Source organism: Neolamprologus brichardi, chromosome 14 (assembly GCF_056152115.1).
Source record: "Neolamprologus brichardi isolate AB-2024 chromosome 14, ASM5615211v1, whole genome shotgun sequence".
Lineage (NCBI taxonomy): Eukaryota > Metazoa > Chordata > Actinopteri > Cichliformes > Cichlidae > Neolamprologus > Neolamprologus brichardi.
The window spans coordinates 2829747-2849260 of record NC_142117.1 but is presented as its reverse complement, the minus strand read 5'-3'; the positions used below and the strand labels follow the sequence as shown (position 1 = coordinate 2849260).

Sequence of the window (19514 nt, the reverse complement as noted above, 5' to 3'; positions counted from 1 at the left end):
TGGATCGGTTGAAGAAACGGCCACAGTTCTGCATCACAGTGAGCTCCACCTGCTGTTACGTGGGACGGTGCCGTCCAGGCTCTTTGAACTTGGACAGGAGATCTGCATGTTTTTGAATGAAGAAGGCTGTGATCTCACCAACAAATTTAACTGTAACAACGTTTTCATGAAACGGGCATACCTCAGCGACATGTTCCTGAAACTCAATGAACTGAATGTGCAGATGCAGGGCACAAGGATTATCTGATGTCGTCGTGTTGGTGTTGTTCCCGATCATCATGAAAATGTTGTTCCAGGTCCAACATTGCAAGTGACCAATCACATTATTGTGACGTTATTCTTTTGCGCACCAACCCATTCGTGCATTTATGAAATTCCAATGTTGCAAGGACAATATCAATTCTGCTTAGCGTTTATTAAAGGGTTAGGGTCCGTTGATCGGCGGACAAAGGCGGTTTCTCGCAGCTTAAGTACAGTTTTTTGTTTTACGCCGGTTTTTCCCGAAGTCGCAAAAGTATGACATCACAACATTCTGATTGGTCACTTGCAATGTTGATCCTGGAACAACCTTTACTATGATGATCTGGGAACAACACCAACACGACGATATCAGATCGTGCAGGGCACAAACGCTCAGCTCCCACAACTTGAGATGTGGCAGCAGCGAGTGAAAGATGGAAATGTGGACTCATCTGAGAATCTGAAATCATTCACTGAGACAACAAGCTGCAGAACAGTGATCTCATGCACGACGCCTGATTCAAAGTCCTGGCTGTACCACTATACTTACTCCCCCCCTTCCTTCTTCCACCTAATGGTATGATCCCAGTCTGTCTAGGAATGTAATGGGCAGCACGGTGTGCCCATCAAAATAAAGTCTCACCCTTGCCTCCAGGCTGTTAATAACTGACACGTGAAGTGATCTGGTGGGATGTATATATAATTATATCATGGGCTGGATGGGGCTCATAAGTTTGACACCCCTGGGCTAATATTTTATTTTGTGAAGTAGTCCTCGTAGACTTGTGCTTGAGTGCAATCCAAGCCTTTATAAATATTATAAATGTTTATAATTTAAAAGAGAATGAAATATTACATGATTATAAATATCTTTCTATGTAACTTTTACAATACTAATTCATTTTTATATGCTCTGTTGTGTACTCATTGGTAAACATTGTTTGTGTGCAGTGGGAGTCTCAGCATGCTGGTCTGTCCTGTGAACAGTTCCAGTCCTGGAAACGAGAGAATGATCCAGAATATCAGAGACAGGGCCTGGCTGGATACCTCAGAGACAACGGCATCAGTAAGTACACACACACAACCTCTGATTAGTTGTGTAAACATGGAGTCCTCTTCACTAAAGTCCTGTGATGCATGGGCAGCCAAGTTTGTGAATGTGATAACTTGAAAATGAGGCAAGACAATCCTGGTTACCTAAACCTTAAGGTTAAGGGCAGAGGTCAAGTTTTCTAAAAATCTTGCAATAGCAGGCTTTTTGCTGCTGCCGTATCTGGGGGTGTTGGTACTTAAGAGGTTAAGATTAGGGGTGCAACGATACTCGTATCGATATTGAACTGTTCGATACAGTGCTTTTGGTTCGGTACGCATATGTATGAATAATACAACATTTTTAATTTATTTTATCAACTTTTCTTCTAACGATGCTGTCTGTGTTGAGCGCTCAGTGGATCTGCGCTCGACTACTCTGCCTAGGCTGCACTGTCAGCGCAGATCCACTGAGCGCAGCGCAAGCTAGCAAGACACGCACGCACGGGGCGATCCGCGGTAGCTCGTTAACGGAGATTTGCCGTGTTGTGGCGTTAACGTCATTTCAGATTAACGCTGACAGCACTAGTGGGAACACAACCAATATGACTGCACATTTACTCCGACATCATCCTCGTGCAAAGACAAGTGGAAGCAGACAAAAACAACAAGCACGCATGCTACAAACTTTACCCGAGTCATTTAGACAGCCGTTAGCACGTGATTCTCCTTATGGGGACCTGATATGTTTAATATGCTGCTGAGAATATAGCCCAGAAGAAGCGTATAGTAGAGCTTTTATTTTGGAAAGAGACATTTCTCTGTAATAAACTCTCTTTTCCAAAGATGAGGGATTTCTCCATCAGATAGATTTTTTTTATTACTTTGTTGTTTCAGCAACATTAAATTTAAAAACTGTACTTTTGAGTTAAAATATATATTTATAATTTTAATAAATGACAAATTAAAAAAGCATGAACATTTTTTTTGTACCGAAAAAATATCGAACCGTGAATTTTGTGTATCGTTGCACCCCTAGTTAAGATATTTGTATGCTGGGACCACTGCATACTACATATCTTAACGAAAGGGGAGGCATAATTAACCAACTGGCCAGAGCTGAGGCAGTTGAGGTGGTATTGGCATCTGACAAGGATGACTCCTTGTGCCTCCTGGACATGTTCTGGGCGTGTCTCAGTGGGGCCCCAGGGCAAACTCAGGACACAATGGAGAGATTATATCTCTCGGGATTCCCCACCGACGACTGCATCCACCCAGGGTCCTCCATCCACCGTAGTAGTTGGTTGTCCACCAAAGTCACTGCTGCATCAAGGCTCCCTGGCCGATGGCCGAGGACCCATTCTGCTGTCTTCTCAATGAGTTGGTACTTGACGACAAACTCCAGCAGTCACCTTTTCCTCCTTCCCAGGGTGTGACTGCAGCTACCTGGCTGCCATGTCACAGAGCCTCCAAGCGTAGGCAAACGTGTGATCCTTTGCCTCTGACAGCCCTTGAACCGGCGGCGCTGATCTTGTGGAGCAGATGTTTCCAAACTCTCCCCACGAGGGCAACAGCAGCCTCCCCAGAGAGCAGAGAGAGACCCGCAGCCCTGCCCTCAGTCACTGCCATGGCTCGACGTAGCTTTGACACACCTCACAGCGATGCCTGGACTGGCTGTACATGCTGTGGGTCCAACATCTCTCATCGTGTAGTTGATAGCGCCACTATGGCGAGCTTTGTGCTGCTGGTTAACACAACACAGGGGTGGTCACAAACACTTCTTCTGCTGTATCTTTTGTGTTTCCGGGCTGTTTTAGGGTTGTGTCCTTCTTACACACCACTGGTACCAACAAACTACTTAAAGACGGGGAGGCAGCTGCGTTAACCAGCCTCACCTAGAACTGCCCTGAACCCACTGCACCCCCCCTCCTGCAGTGCAGCCACAAACGAAACCCTGCTGCCACACTCAGCTCAAGTCTTTCAAATTGATGCCATGTGTGAACTTCAGTGTTTAGTCCTGGCTTCTGCCAGTGTTTCTCTGATAAAAGTGGAAAACTAGAGCAAAGTTTACAGTTTTATCATTAAAGCATCATAACTACTATATGATGACATGAGCCTGTCACTGTGGGGCATCATTGTGATGTCATAGGATGTTGTATTGAAAAAATAAAATGCAATTTCATATGATATTCATTTGTTTTCACTCATCGTGAAGTTTGTTTCATCCACGACCAAAAACCCATCATGAGAAGCTTTCTGTGGGACGTACAAATCTGAAACCAAACACACAGCTGATCTCTATCTTAGCATTACGATTATGAACAGCCCATAATGCACTCTGTGTTGTGTTGCTGCTCTGCAAACTATGTCTCATGATGTCTATGTATGTTTCAGACAGGTCTGTTGTGTAAGTACACAAACACGCACATTTATGCATGCGTTGTTATCCTCCTGTCAATGCTGTGTAACCGAGTAAGGTTACAGTATATGAACAAAGGTATTGGGCCGCACCTCTGTTTGAATTCAGGTGTGCTCCGTCTGTTGCCACAGGTATATGACACCTAGACATCCAGTTTGCCTTTGTGTTATTCTGAAGAGCTCCCTGCATTTGAGTGTGATGCTGTAACATGATGCCACTGCTGAAACGAGTCAGCTGGTCTCACTTAAATATTCCACACTCAACTTTAAGTTATTATTACAAAATGAAAGCGTTTAGGAGCCAAAGCAGCTCAGCCATATAAACTTACAGAGCAAGCTCATCAAGTGCTGAGATCCGTAACATTAACTGTGTAACAAGTTCAACGTTACCAAGTAAAGTCAACTCATTTATGTCAGACTGAAATGGTTTTCTTGAATGTAATGCTGCCTGTGTGTCCTCTCCTTCCTCCTTCTAGCTTGTCCTAACTGTCGCTTTCAGTATGCGCTGTCTAAAGGAGGCTGCATGCATTTCTGCTGCTCACAGTGTCGTTACCAGTTTTGCAGTGGCTGCAACAACCCTTTCCACACTGTAAGTCTGTCACATACAGTCCTCTTCATGGTGTCGTTTTCCAAGGAGTCATTTGAGCCATGTGATACTCTAGCTAGGATACATGTGTGACCGAGAGGTGTGGGGTAGTCATCTACTAATGCTCAGGCTGGTTTAGTCCCTGGCTGCAATAGTCTGCATGCAAGGTGCTAACCCCGCTGCTCTCCGATGTACACATTAGAGTGTAAATGGGTGAATTAGGGCAGCTCTATAAAGCACTTTGAGTCGTCAGGTAAAGTAGAAAAAGAACCAGTCCACGTCTGATCATTTCACACAGACTGTGGGGAGTGAAAACACGTGTACAACTTCTATTATTATTATTATCCCTAAAAAAGGAGAGCAGCATGTGATCATTAAAACACTGTTTTTGATTTGTTTTGTGTGAAATCTTGAACGACTGAAACAAAAGTAAGCACTTCATAACGATGCAGACGAGGCGTGATCCTCATGTTTGATCTGAGCCACAGCATTTCTTGTTCAGAAGGTGGAACCTTTGACATCAGCAGCTTTGGAAAAGGCTCCGAGATAAATCCACTGATGACACACGAATGCAGCACAGATTTGTTTTCTTGTTTTTGGCTGTTTCACATGAGACAAACAGCTGTTGGCAGCTGTGGTGTTTGTTCAGTTCATTGGTATTTGGTGCAACAGTTCATCAACATCTTTCCAATAAACAGAAACCAGTATTGATGTATTTATTACAATTTAGTTTTGCGTGTATTTCATCACGTGTGAAGTTCAGTTGCACATTTTTATGTCCTGTCTTTTAAAAACAGTATTAGTGTTTAGTGAAAGGTCACAGTTTCCTTTTTTTAAATTTTTACTAATTTCAGTGTTACGTGAGCAGACTGAGGGGAAAAATAAAAATGGCTTTCTCTTCTTATTTCCCATCAGACCTGTGCAGTGGACCAGTGCACGGTGTCTGGACTGCATGCCCATCATCCCAGAGACTGTCTCTTCTATCTGAGAGACTGGGAACCATCCAGGCTGCAGGCTTTGCTCCAGGTAAACACACATGTAACTGTGGAATGACACACAAGGATGGGAAGAGGGAAACAAGAGACAAGGACACACAAACACAGACACAGAGAGGACACAGAGGACAAAGGCACAAAGGGAGCCTAAATGTGCAAAAAGCTAACATAGAAGAAACTCAGGACTACAAAATGAACCTTAAACCATAACACAAAATGACATAAAAACACAAGAAACTCAAAACACAGGGTCATGACAGAGATGTGTGTTTAGAGCCGTTACTCGTTTTGTTTTGTCTCTTCTGTATTTTTGCTGTGATCCTAAAGACTCTTCGTTCTGTTTCATTTGTTTATCTGGTCAGTGCCTGTTTTGCGTCTCATCATATCTTATCTTCGTGACAGAATAACGGAGTTGCCTTCAACACTGAACCTCCTCCTGGAACCCAGACAGGTAGGCTGTTTCTTCCATCAAAGGTTTCTGTTTCAATACTTTTGATGATGCTGTGGAGTTGTGCTCTTTCTAATATTTTCTCCATGGCATTCATATTAGTGAGGGCACACTAAACGGCCCCACAAGTACATGGAAAACAGCACAGAGAAAGACACACTATAGGAGAGAGTCCAAGTTTAGTGATTACTAATGATTGAATACAGCAGAGGTGAAAGGGAGTGAAAAGAGGTGCAAGCACAGGAGAATCAGAGAGTTGAGTCCACTGTCAGAGGCCACTGAAAGATCATTCTAAAGTAGTCTGCGTATAATATGCTTTTGTGTTGTTAACGTGTTTAATGTTTTGTATTTTCTTCTATTTAATCTCAAAAAGCTCCTAAAACAGTCAGTAATCACTGTTGACCTCCCTCGGTTTTTATTATCGCTAATCATTTATTTAAGCTCAGTTTTTAAAACCTTAGCATGTAGCTACAGCCCAGCCCATGCAGCAGTATATGAATGACTAACCTCGTATTGTGGATGGATTATCTCAGTTGTTCTCCTGGCTGAAGTTTGGTCCTTTTACAGCATCCTGCCATGCGATTACATTTGTTCCTGACCACCGAGAACACTCACGTTAACTTTTATCGAGAGGGAAAAAAGTTAGCTTGTTTATGCTATGCTAACATAGCTGTGTCGCTAGCGGTCACGTAGCACATCATTAGCTACAGCTAGCCAAACTTCAGTAACCCTACAAACGTCACTGCTGTTTAGTTTTCTGTCTTCATTTATGTTGGAAGTGATAACAGAGCTGTACGTTTGAATTTGTTTCCAAAACCCCGCAGTCAGGACATGCTATATTGTATTTAGATAGAAGCTAGCGAGCTAACTTCCTGCTAACTTCTAACTCCGTTAAATGTCATAAATTCCGTTTTCATGGATGCCTGGATGTTAAACTCAATTGTTACACCTGGTAGAGCAGAACGCTGATCATTTTATTAAAGATGAAAGACTTTAGACAGTTTTTCAACTCTCAGTAATGCTATAGTGATCGTTTGATATATGGACCTGCAGCGGAGTTTAGGCCCAGACATGGCTAGTGACGTCAGACTTAACGACCGTAAACTTAAACCAGTATCTCAAAATGGACATTGTTCATCCATCCATCCATTTTCAATCACTTATTTGGGTTTGAGTCATGGGGACAGCAGACTGTGATAATATAATCTCTCCAGAGGGGAACAGAGTCCAACCCTTCTCCAGGAAGCTTGTTCAAGGGCTCAAGCTATGCTTTGAGGTGAGCCCGACTATATCTAGTAAGTAGTTCCTAACCTCACCCACCAGCTAAGGCTCCATCCCCACCAGCAAGGTGACATTCCATGTGCCAGTGTCAGAAGCCTGGATCGGAGCGCCAGGACCAGTGCCTGTGACTGACACACAATCCACTCCCAGTAACTCTATCCCAGGCAGAGTGCGCTGGACCCTTGGGTCGTTATAGTAACTAAGGGTGAAATACAAATAAGATTTTTTGAAAAAGTCAAATCCAAGTAATCAGTGTTTTAAATACAGGCCATTTACCATTTGTATTTTAGGGGATTTGGTGGGCTCTGTAAATCCAAAAAGCTTTCTTATTGCAAAGAAACTGGGTTTGGTCCACCTCCGACAAACTTACTCCGCATTTGTCTGTTCCTCTTTGTACAGGAAGAGAAATGTGGTTCATCAAATGTCTTTTTCTTCTACCAGTTTAAAAAAGTTTGCAGCTGGGACGCTTTGGCCTATAGGTGACAGCTAAGACTTTAAATTTAATGAAATTAAATTGAATAAACTAATTAAACCCCAGCTTAATTAATATTCTGTTGGATTTTCTCCCCTTCTGAATTGTATGTTGTGTCAAGCACTAATCTGTCTTTTGTTGGTTTGGGAGCATTTCTTTCTGTTTGCCTGTAGCTTCTAGGCCAGGGGTGTCCTGCAGGTTTTAGATCTCACCTGGGTCAACACACCTGAATCACATGATTAGTTCGTTACCAGGCCTCTGGAGAACTGCAAGACATGTTGAGGAGCTAATTTATCCATTTAAATCAGCTGTGTTGGTTCAAGGACACATCTAAAACCTGCAGGGACACCGGCCCTCGTGGACTGAGATTGCCCTCCTCTGTTCTAGGCGCTGGGACATGCTTTCTGTAGGGTAATCTTTCTATATTTGCGTTCCTGAAAATGTAACCTGTTTCATTATACTGTTGGGCACCGGGCGGTTATTAGGCACCTGGAGCCCTGGGATTGTACGGGGGTGGGTGGCCTGTAGCAGGGCTGGTTGCCGGTCACTTCTGGCCCTCTGGGACTGACAGCCTTTGGGCTCTCGCTCTTTCTCTCTTTCACACTCACGAACATTTGCATTTATGCTCCATCCTTTTATCATTAAAATTTAAATTTAACTTATAATGTCACAACTGTAACTCTATTATGTCTTGATGAATAGAAATGAAGAAATAAACAGATAAACCCTGAAGAGCTGATCTTGGAAAAGCACAACAGTGCATTCAGATCAAAAAGCTGGCAGACAGGATAAATCACTACTCTGTCCTGGAAAGTAAACATATTGTTAGTTAAATTCAGTTTAGTCGAGGTGTCCATGGTTGCTCCAAATGTCTTTGTGAATATTTACTAGTTGTTTCATCTCTTTGAGCAAATCAGTCATAAAAATGAAACCAAAGAATACATTAAAATGGTTTTTATGATGGTCTGCATAGTTCCAGCTGTGATTTGTAAAGCACACCGTTCTACCCAACACCAATACTAGTAATTCTGAATTGGGTTCGTCTGGCCCGTTTCCACTGGCTTCCAGTATGTTTTACAGTTGATCTCATGCCATTTATCACAGATATATATCTGAGCGTTACATATTTCTAAACATTAGCTTACCCTTGTGGATAATATCTTACACATTTGTGTCCCTTTTGAGACCATTTTCTCTCTGCATTTCTCTTTTTCTGTGCTGCTTTCTTAACCCGACTCAATGCTACGAAGGTGTTTTTGTCAACCGTGGAACGAATTTGTCCACTTCAGTTGTCTTCTGTGATCTTTTAGGCCTTTAAGTGTTGCTGAGCTGGCTAGCTTAGTCGTTCTTTTTAAGAATGTAACACATTGTTGTTGATTTGACACCATGACTGGCTGTCTTAGGAAATGTACATACAAATTAATACTAATACATTTGAATTGTTTTATTTATACAGCCCCAAATCAAATCAACAGTTGTTGTTTCAAGGCACTTTATATTGTAATAATACAAAGAAAACAAAACCCCAACAATCATATGACTCCAAATGAGCAAGCACTTGGTGACAGTGGGAAGGAAAAACTCCCTTTTAACAGGAAGAAACCTGGCTGAATTAATGGAGTTCTGAATATTATAAGGAATTTTTCAATTAAGGAATTTTTGTATTGATTTTCACAGATGTTTTTCTATATTTTTAAATGGGTACCTCTCTTCCTTTTAGATCTGTGTGGAGTAATAGAGCAAAAAGATGAGGGCGGGCAGCAGTCAGATGCAGCCTGTGGAGCTCAGACCCAACCTGGACATGCTGGACTCTGCGAGTATGGAGCTTTTAATGAGTAGTATTTGCTTTGTTTGTAATATGTTCCTTAGATCCCAGAGTCTCTGGCAGTCCATAAGGAGCACTTGTCTTTAATCTTGTGTGAACCTTGTTGGTTGCTTCAAATAGCTTCAAAACACTATGTGGGGGTCTGGAATTACCTGGACTCTTATGACTCGCATGAAGAGTTCAATATGATGTCCATCTGCACAACAATTATATAACAACAAAGTCACACTGGCCACTGTGCTAAAACCTTTTTTAACACAAACAGAAATAAGGGAATTGATAATTAAAATAATTCACAGTTCTTTGTCCTCTGTCTGTGTCCCAGAATACTTGAACTGCTCTTGTTAAACCGTGCATAAAAATGATTCAGTTAAGTTCCATTTTATTTTTATAGTTGCCTCAAGGCGGTTTACATTGTAAGTTAAAGACCTTACAGTTAAAAAGAAATCCCAAAAATCACATAACCCCCAATGAGCAAGCACTTGATGACAGCAAAACACCAGCTCCTGGTAGATAGAGCAGTCACCCAAGACTATAAGACTCGACTGACCAACCTCTGCACCGCCTGGAATGACTACAAGAAAGCCTGTTACTCAATGCATCACACATCGATCCTGAATCCCGAGAACTATACAAGATTAAGAGAAGAGCATTCATCAGGAATTCGTTGGGGATGTGCTAAACAACACTAGAGGCCAACTTCGAGCCGATTGCGCAGGTCACCATCAATTGTGGGATCTACCAAGGAGATGCCCTCACTGCTATTCTGCATAGCCCTGAACCCCATTGGTGAATTCCTCTACATAACCTGCTAGGAAGACTGACTACGAAATGAGGCAATCGTCAGCAACCTCCTCTACATGGATGGCAACAAGCTGTATGCTAATAGTGAATGAAAGAAAAAGAATAAAAAAGAATAGATAGATGGAAGCCACTGACATCAAGACAATGATTTTACTACCAGAAGGCAACACTGCAGATACTGTGGACATCTGCAGGTACCTAGGACTCTCACAGGCAGACTGGAACCATGAAGAGGCCACCAGGTAAGCTGCAACCACTGAATACCTGCAGAGAGTAGGGTGAGTCCTGAGGAGTCAGCGTAATGCGAAGAACAAGATCTGGGCAGTCAACACCTACGCCTGTCATCACATACCCTGCTGGGATAATGCTGGTCAAAGGAGGAGATAGAAGCCACTGACATCAAAACAAGGAAGCCCTTATCATGCATGGAGGGTTTCACCCCAAGTCCAGCACCCTGAGACTGTATGCTAATCACAAGGAAGGAGCCCAAGGACTAGTGAGTGTCAGAATCCCTGTCCAGGATGAAACAAACAATAAGTACATCAAGAAGATGACCACAACTGATAGTCTGCTTAGTGAATACCTCAAGCAGCAGAAACCCGAGAAAGAAGAGGAGCAACAAGAGTAACCATCATGGAAGTACAGGCCCATGTATGGTATGTCCAGATAGAAGAAATGGCGGACATCCATAAGTCCTACCAGTGGCTGGACAAAGCTGGACTGAAAGACAGCACAGAGGCACTAATCATGACAGCACAAGAACAAGCTCTGAGTACAAGATCCATAGAGGCTGGGGTCTATCACACCAGGCAAGACCCCAGGTGCAGGCTGTGTAAAGATGCCCCAGAGACAATCCAGCACATAACAGCAGGGTGCAAGATGCTAGCAGGCAGGGCATACATGGAACGCCATAACCGAGTGGCCGGCATAGTGTACAGGAACATCTGTGCCGAGTATAACCTGGAAGTCCCGAGGTCAAAATGGGAGACGCCCCAAAGGGTGGAACACGAGAAGCTGGAGAAATACCAAGGGCTCAGAGAAGAGCTCGAGAGGATGTGCAGGGTGAAGGTAACAGTGGTCCCCGTGGTAATCGGAGCACTCTGTGCAGTGATTCCCAAGCTAGGCGAGTGGCTCCAGCAGATCCCAGGAACAACATCGGAGATCTCTGTCCAGAAGAGCGCAGTCCTAAGACACTGTGCGGACCCTCAAGCTCCCAGGCCTCTGGTAGAGGACCGAGCTTGAAGGATTGTCCGCCCGCAGGGGCAAGCGGGGAATTTTTATATATGTATACACACAAAATGAGCAACTCTGGTTGGCTTTGGCATATTTTTTTAATCCCTCTTTAAGACTCATTGATCATTGATGTCACTTGATATATACAGTGGGGCAAAAAAGTATTTAGTCAGCCACCGATTGTGCAAGTTCCCCCACTTAAAATGATGACAGAGGTCAGTAATTTGCACCAGAGGTACACTTCAACTGTGAGAGACAGAATGTGAAAAAAAAATCCATGAATTCACATGGTAGGATTTGTAAAGAATTTATTCGTAAATCAGGGTGGAAAATAAGTATTTGGTCAATAACAAAAATACAACTCAATACTTTGTAACATAACCTTTGTTGGCAATAACAGAGGTCAAACGTTTACTATAGGTCTTTACCAGGTTTGCACACACAGTAGCTGGTATTTTGGCCCATTCCTCCATGCAGATCTTCTCAAGAGCAGTGATGTTTTGGGGCTGTCGCCGAGCAACACGGACTTTCAACTCCCGCCACAGATTTTCTATGGGGTTGAGGTCTGGAGACTGGCTAGGCCACTCCAGAACTTTCAAATGCTTCTTACGGAGCCACTCCTTTGTTGCCCGGGCGGTGTGTTTTGGATCATTGTCATGTTGGAAGACCCAGCCTCGTTTCATCTTCAAAGTTCTCACTGATGGAAGGAGGTTTTGGCTCAAAATCTCACGATACTTGGCCCCATTCATTCTGTCCTTAACACGGATCAGTCGTCCTGTCCCCTTGGCAGAAAAACAGCCCCATAGCATGATGTTTCCACCCCCATGCTTCACAGTAGGTATGGTGTTCTTGGGATGCAACTCAGTATTCTTCTTCCTCCAAACACGACGAGTTGAGTTTATACCAAAAAGTTCTACTTTGGTTTCATCTGACCACATGACATTCTCCCAATCCTCTGCTGTATCATCCATGTGCTCTCTGGCAAACTTCAGACGGGCCTGGACATGCACTGGCTTCAGCAGCGGAACACGTCTGGCACTGCGGGATTTGATTCCCTGCCGTTGTAGTGTGTTACTGATGGTGACCTTTGTTACTTTGGTCCCAGCTCTCTGCAGGTCATTCACCAGGTCCCCCCGTGTGGTTCTGGGATCTTTGCTCACCGTTCTCATGATCATTTTGACCCCACGGGATGAGATCTTGCGTGGAGCCCCAGATCGAGGGAGATTATCAGTGGTTTTGTATGTCTTCCATTTTCTGATGATTGCTCCCACAGTTGATTTTTTCACACCAAGCTGCTTGCCTATTGTAGATTCACTCTTCCCAGTCTGGTGCAGGTCTACAATTCTTTTCCTGGTGTCCTTCGAAAGCTCTTTGGTCTTGGCCATGGCGGAGTTTGGAGTCTGACTGGTTGAGGCTGTGGACAGGTGTCTTTTATACAGATGATGAGGTCAAACAGGTGCCATTCATACAGGTAACGAGTGGGGGACAGAAAAGCTTCTTACAGAAGACGTTACAGGTCTGTGAGAGCCAGGGATTTTCCTTGTTTGAGGTGACCAAATACTTATTTTCCACCCTGATTTACGAATAAATTCTTTACAAATCCTACCATGTGAATTCATGGATTTTTTTTTCACATTCTGTCTCTCACAGTTGAAGTGTACCTCTGGTGCAAATTACTGACCTCTGTCATCATTTTAAGTGGGGGAACTTGCACAATCGGTGGCTGACTAAATACTTTTTTGCCCCACTGTAAATAATTTTTTGGTGGTGTGCTGGTTTCTAGGAAGCATTACCGGGAGTACTTGGTGAGCCTGATCAATAGCCACTCCATTGACCCGGCACCGCTCTACAGCTCTAACGAGCTGCTGCTGGCCTGCAGGAGGTACAAGGTAGATGACACCCACAGGGACGGGGAGGACACCTTCACCTACTACACCAGGCTGCTTGAGGTGAGGATCATTACCTATATACATTTCACTGCTGAACATCATTTCATTTCTATGCTGGCCATCTTTAGTTCAGATGTGGATCATTATTCTGCTATTGTGTAGGTCCATTGGTTTCTGGGAATGGTCACTGTAAATAACTTATCACCTTTACAATATAAAACATTTTTATCCTGACCGCAGCGGCCACGTTAACCATAAAGATGTAGAATTGGCTTCACAAAAAGTCTGCAAAGTTCATCCCAACCTAACTGAGCAACTTGGGAAATGTAAGACTGCCCTGTTAGACGTCTACCACCATCATGCAAACACTAACTGGTAGAATGTTTTCATTAACCAACTCAGACTTCAGACAGAAATGGGGACACTTCACAGTTAATGGTGAAATTTAATATCCAAAATTAAATGAAAAAATTAATGACATCGAGTTAATGAGGAAGTGTAATGGTTGTATAAGTAGCACAGTGAGTTTTCCCCCTCTTCCTGTTCCCTGTTAACTGAGTGGTGGGTTCCAGGTGACACACCAGTTAGACGTTGGCTTTATTTGAAAGGTTTTGGTCTAAATATTCTGTTTTAGTGAGCGTGTTGGTTCAGGGTGTGTTTGACTTTTGTTGTGTTTTTTGTATATAGCCGTAACACTCATGATATTATTGATGCTGCTGTACTTATGTCATCCGTGTGTATTGTATTGGTTTTTATACAGTATGCTTTTTTGTGTCTGGTACAGATGCTGGCCAGAGAGTGAATCTTTAACTGGCTTATTGAGCTTTGTCTCACAGCAGCTGTAGCCCAGAAATATGATTTTGTATTTTTATTACCTACATTGAATACTAGGGATGGGTATCGTTTAGGTTTTATCCGATACCCGTACCAAACCGGTACTTTTGAAACGGTGCCGGTGCTTAAACGGTGCTTGAAGAATGGAGAACACAAAATTGGTCCAAAAACCTCTCATGTTCAGCTGTTTTTTTGTAAAAAGATAACAATGTTAGCCTTTTCTGCAGCTATGGGGCATATATGGTATCACTCTTGGCTGGAAGCAGCTTAAACAATGGAAAAAACACAAACTTTGTCCAAAAACCTCTCATGTTTAACTGTTTTCCACTTTTTCTTTGGTCATTTTAGCCTTTTTGTCCAGGGTGAAGGGAGTATCTGCCATCAAACAAGAAGACAGCCGCATGTAGCTATGATGGTGTTTGCTAGTTCACCTTACATGCATTAATGTAATAACGTGGTTAGCCTACTCAACGTAAATTACACACGAACAACATTAAGCTACTCACGCAGAGAAGAACGGCTGCTGCTGCATCATCATCCTCATCATTTCTGCTACACTGGCAGGGCTAGGGGCCAGGACTCTCCTCTTCGGGTTTTTGGGGGATGTTGCTAACTCCAGGTCGATAACAGGCACCACACCCGCAGTAGATGTGCTCGGTGTGAGGTCTCGTAGCAAGCTATCAGATACGGCGCATTTCTCTGCTTTAAAAAAATGCTATGCGTCGCCAGGTGTTTCATCGGATTTGAGGTGTTACCTCCTTTGACAGTATCACAGTATCAGCTTAAAGCACTTGTTGCAGCTGCTGAGTTTGCATCTTTTGCTGTGAAGTACAGCCAGACTTTGACCGCTTCGCCTTGGGCATTTTTAATCTGTAGCTCTGCTCTAAAAGAACGTACGTACCTGGACCCGCCTACTATCCTCGGAAACGTAAAATGATTGGCTAGAATCCAAAGTGTATCACAGCTCAGGAAAAAAAAGCACCGAAGTGTGCGCTGCTTTTCGGTCTGGTTACTACCGTTTATGTCAGAACCGTTGCCATCATGGCACCGGATACCGGTACCCATCCCTATTGAATACTGACTCTAAAGACATTTTGCGTGTTTCATAGAGCATCTTTGCTTCACCAGAATGTATTTTGTGTTTTCTGCATGACTATACGGTATGTTAACATCACCGCTGTGGTGTCTTTTCAGAAACTGATGGATGAAGTACCGCTCGGTGATAAGGTGCCACGAAAGAAGTAGAGGATGCTCAGTTCCTGTTTTATATCATTTGTAACTACACTAACCGTTCAACTTAAAACTCAGCAACAAGACAAGATGATCAAGAAGATCCCTGTTTTTCAGGTGGACGATTTATTAGTATTCACTTATACCTCTGTGATAGTGCGAATAAATAGTTTCAAAATCAGTGTATGTGGGCTGGAACACGAGACGAGCTCTGACAAAATCATTTAAATCAACTGAATGTTCTTTTGTGTAAAATTGTTGAGCAACAACTCATTTCTTTACATTTTTCTTCCACAGAGACAGACGTTCTTGAGCAATCGTTCTTCAGGTTTTCTCGAGTTTTTTCGAAGTTTGGATGTTGCCTGCTTTTCACTCATTTTCAGAGGAATATTTGTTTGCTTGCTAAGTTATTTAACACTCACCTATAACTCATTCAAGCATAAAAAATGCTCCTAACTCAAGAGATGAACCAGTGATGTGTCCTCACATGTCAAACTACATCACAAAGACATCAATTTTAAATCATATTTGTAGGCACACTTGCAGCCTTCCAAAAACACACAGTGTGTTTCCTTTTCTTTAGGTATGTCTGTGAAAAATGCCAAAGATATCACATTTTGACAGGCATAGAATAATATGTCTGTACCAACAAGGTGATTGCTAAAGAACAGCGTCATGGCCGAGGGAATTACAAAAGAAGAATTGTATAAAGAAACTGTCTACAGCAGATAAACAACATCTACAAATCACGTCCTAAAAAAGGAAGAAAAATCTGTCAAAGCTCCGACACAGGAACTGAGTGATTTACGTGATTTGTTTCTCTTAAGGAAGGGAAACAGAGAAAAGGCCAAACTACACAAGAACCGGACTGAAATGAGTGGCAACAGATCTTAAATCATCATCAATATGGACGAAGGATATCAGAGAGGTACAGTCGTGAATATCAACAGAGTTTAGTTCCAAAAGCCGCGTTTCAGCTTTTGGACTTTAGGATTGTACAGACGTTGTTTTTGGCTTCCATGTGTGTTTAAATACGTTTCAAAAATCGCTGCACTTGCTCCCATTTTCCTCGCAAAATTCAAAGAAGTGAGAGTTGGTTTGAGATGTTTACACAGTTCTGTACACTGAGGCTTTGCTTCTTTTTTCCTCAAATGAACAGCCATGATTTCAGCCTGATCTTTTTATTGTGCCAACCAAACAAAACAAAACTTTCCTCTTTTCTCAAACTCGCTGTTTCACTCCCCAGCTGTGAAACGCAGCCTTATATAATACACAGATATGAATACAAGGGCAAATACTTTTATTTTAAATTGGCTTCAGCAGCAAATGAATCACTAAGGTAGCGATATATATTTTTGTTTTACTACCAAAGTTCATTGAAAGATGTATTGAAATCAGTTTGACTGTAACATTGGATTTGTTTGGAGCAAATTAACATCTTATTGAAATTATAAGTGCATCACAAAGTAAGCTCACATAAGAGCTTACTTAGTGATTAAGTAGGTTAAGTAAGTTAACCTACTTAATCTTAAGTAAGTTAAGAGCCAAGAGAATAAAAGTTGTCCACTCTGCAGGGATGAAAAGAAATGAAGGACTGTAAACTCAGAATCCACCGGTGACTGCATGTTTTGCAAAAGCTGTTACGGCAGAAAGTAAACAAGTTGTTTTGATACATAAAAATTCATCTTTTATTTCCTTTCTTATAAAATGCTGTACTTCAATGAAATTTCCACAACTTTGTTTTTACTGGCCATTTGAGATTGGTAGGTTGCATGTAAAAATCAGAATGCTTACACTCGACAGACAGATAATGACCAAATTAATAACATACTGAGAGTTTAAAAGCCACCGTTTGTAATAAGCAACATAAGTCCCTGTGAAAGTGTGTTCTGTGTCATGTACTGTGTCTAATAAAACATTAATAACATGACTGATACCCTTTTTATACAGTTTGGTAATGTTTATGCTGATCATCTGGTTAATCTACACACGAAGCAGAGGAACCCTACAACATATACAATATGATGTGGTGTGTAGCAACAGTCACAGACATTACTCTAAACAGGACATTCGAGGAACCGTATTAAATATTGCCTGGAATGGAAATAAATATGCAGAGCCAATATTTATGTGATTTTACAACAAATCCAGTTCGGAAACCGTGATCAGAAGAATCGTTATCATTTTCATTCATGCTAAGAACATGTTCTGTAACATGGGTGTGTCGTATGTCATCAATACAACCCCATACCATTGAGAATATAGGGTATGAGCTCTGTGCTAGACCGGAGATGTAGTGTCTTTGTCCAAAGAAGGCTCCAGCATTTCTAGGTCTTGCATATATGATGTTAGGCTGGAGTACTAGCATTTGGTAGTCCTTCACTGAAACTCTCACTATGACATAGGACGCATAGTTAAGAAAACTTTTCACAACATTTTGATGTGGAGGAGTGGAAGCTCTACTCTGAGCCCCTCGTTTATAACCAAGTTCCTCACCCCATCATTAAGGGAGAGCCTACTCCCTCACCCTTCGAAAGAAGCTCATATCCACCTCTTGTATTTCAGTCTCATTCTTTCAGTTACTACCCAGAGCTCCTAACCAACTTAATAACAGCTACGATTAGTTCAGTTATGTTCCTACTCCACAGTTGAGGGTAGGAACATAGATCAACCAGTAAATTGACAGTTTCACTTTCATGCCATTTCACTTGTCATCCCCAAGATACCTAAAGTCTTCTGTTAGGTCTATCCTTGTAGACCTCGCTGACTCAGAGACTTATTCCCGTGAACAAAGCAAGACAGAGCTCGATCCATTTTAACTTGCAAGGGGAGCCGATCGGACCAGGGTCTTGGAGCTGCGAGCTCCTCACCTGATCCCAGACAACTCCAAACTCCGGCCCCCTCTCGCAGCTCTTTTATTAACTCAGTGGTCACACAATCATCTCATTAATCCTGCAACAGATAAAACACTCACATGTGAACATGTGTTGTGTGTGTCTGTGTAGGAAACAGGTGAGCATCCATGCTAAACATCTAATCATCTTGCACAATGACGATCATATTGATCCACAATTCTCTAACATCTTCCACTCGGGGAAACAACTCATCAACAACCTGGAATGGGCACTTCACTCTTTCTAGCTGATAACAGTGGTTGGACCTCCTGATTCCCATCCTGGGTGCTTCACACTTGCCTGCAAACCAGTCCAGTGCAAGCTGGAGGTCCCTGCCTGGAGGTCCCCCACAACCAGAACAGAAACCACATCGCTCCTGCTGAGTCTGAGGTGCAACTAACAAATGGATCCCTCTGCTGCACCCTGGCATAGCCCATCCAAGAAGGCTGAAAAGTGTGAGCCCTCGGAAATCAGAGCACATGCTCCAGTCCCCTTTCTTGGAAAGGGGTACCACCACACTCATCTGCCAGTCCGGTCACAGGCGTTGTGACCAACTTCCATGTGATACTGAAGAGACATCTGGCTTCATGGACACATAAAGCTGGGTATCACCTGCACAATGAAAATGTATGCTATGCCTTTTAATGATATTGCCTAAGGGAAGCATGTATAATGTAAACAGAGCAGGAAAACTATTTCTGTGATGATAAACAATCACAAACATAGAAAACATTTAATTTAATCTTTCAAAGCAGAAAAACAAACACTGCAGTTTTTAGCTCTTTCTACACCGTAAATTTCCAATCCTGGCTCGATAAACAATCATGATTGTTTGAATGATTCTACTCTCATATTAGTTACAGTAACAATGTTTCATCAAACTAAAAGGATTATCTTCAACTTTTGATTTTGAAGTTAGCGCGTGGGTAACTTCCTGAAACTTTACGAGTCACTCAGAGGACTGAAAGCGGTGCTCTCTAGCACTGACCTGTGATATCTAGTTTTATTGTAACTGAGGAGACTGTATATGTATTTTATTGTATTGTAAGCATACAATACTTTTTAAAACTACTACTGTGAATTGCATTTCTTTTGACTATCCATCCATTTTCTTTCGCTCATCCGGGGGCGATTAGAGGAACAGCAGCCTAAGCACAGAAGCCCTGACCTCATGTCTGGGGGAACATCAAGCCGTTCTCTGACCCGAGGCCTCCTCCCATTGGGAACACCTCACCAAGGGGGCATCCTTGGCAGATGCCCGGACCATCTCAGCTGCCACCTATCAATTTGGAGGAGTAGGAGCTCTACTCTGAGCCCCTTTCCGATGGTTGAACTC

At 42.6% G+C, this 19514-nt stretch overlaps 1 protein-coding gene across 1 annotated transcript in view; it reads left to right on the top strand.

Annotated features, from left to right (window-relative positions):
- Window positions 1–17211, top strand: part of rnf31 (ring finger protein 31) — a 43260-nt gene extending 26049 nt beyond the window's left edge. Inside the window, exons 18-25 of the mRNA XM_087850630.1 lie at window positions 1192–1306; window positions 4164–4276; window positions 5189–5299; window positions 5671–5719; window positions 9190–9286; window positions 13115–13280; window positions 15249–15401; window positions 15582–17211. Of these exons, the coding sequence (XP_087706756.1) occupies window positions 1192–1306; window positions 4164–4276; window positions 5189–5299; window positions 5671–5719; window positions 9190–9286; window positions 13115–13280; window positions 15249–15299 (702 nt within the window). The 3' untranslated portion in view covers window positions 15300–15401; window positions 15582–17211. The remainder of the gene's footprint in view (window positions 1–1191; window positions 1307–4163; window positions 4277–5188; window positions 5300–5670; window positions 5720–9189; window positions 9287–13114; window positions 13281–15248; window positions 15402–15581) is intronic.
- The last annotated feature ends 2303 nt before the right edge of the window (window positions 17212–19514 follow it).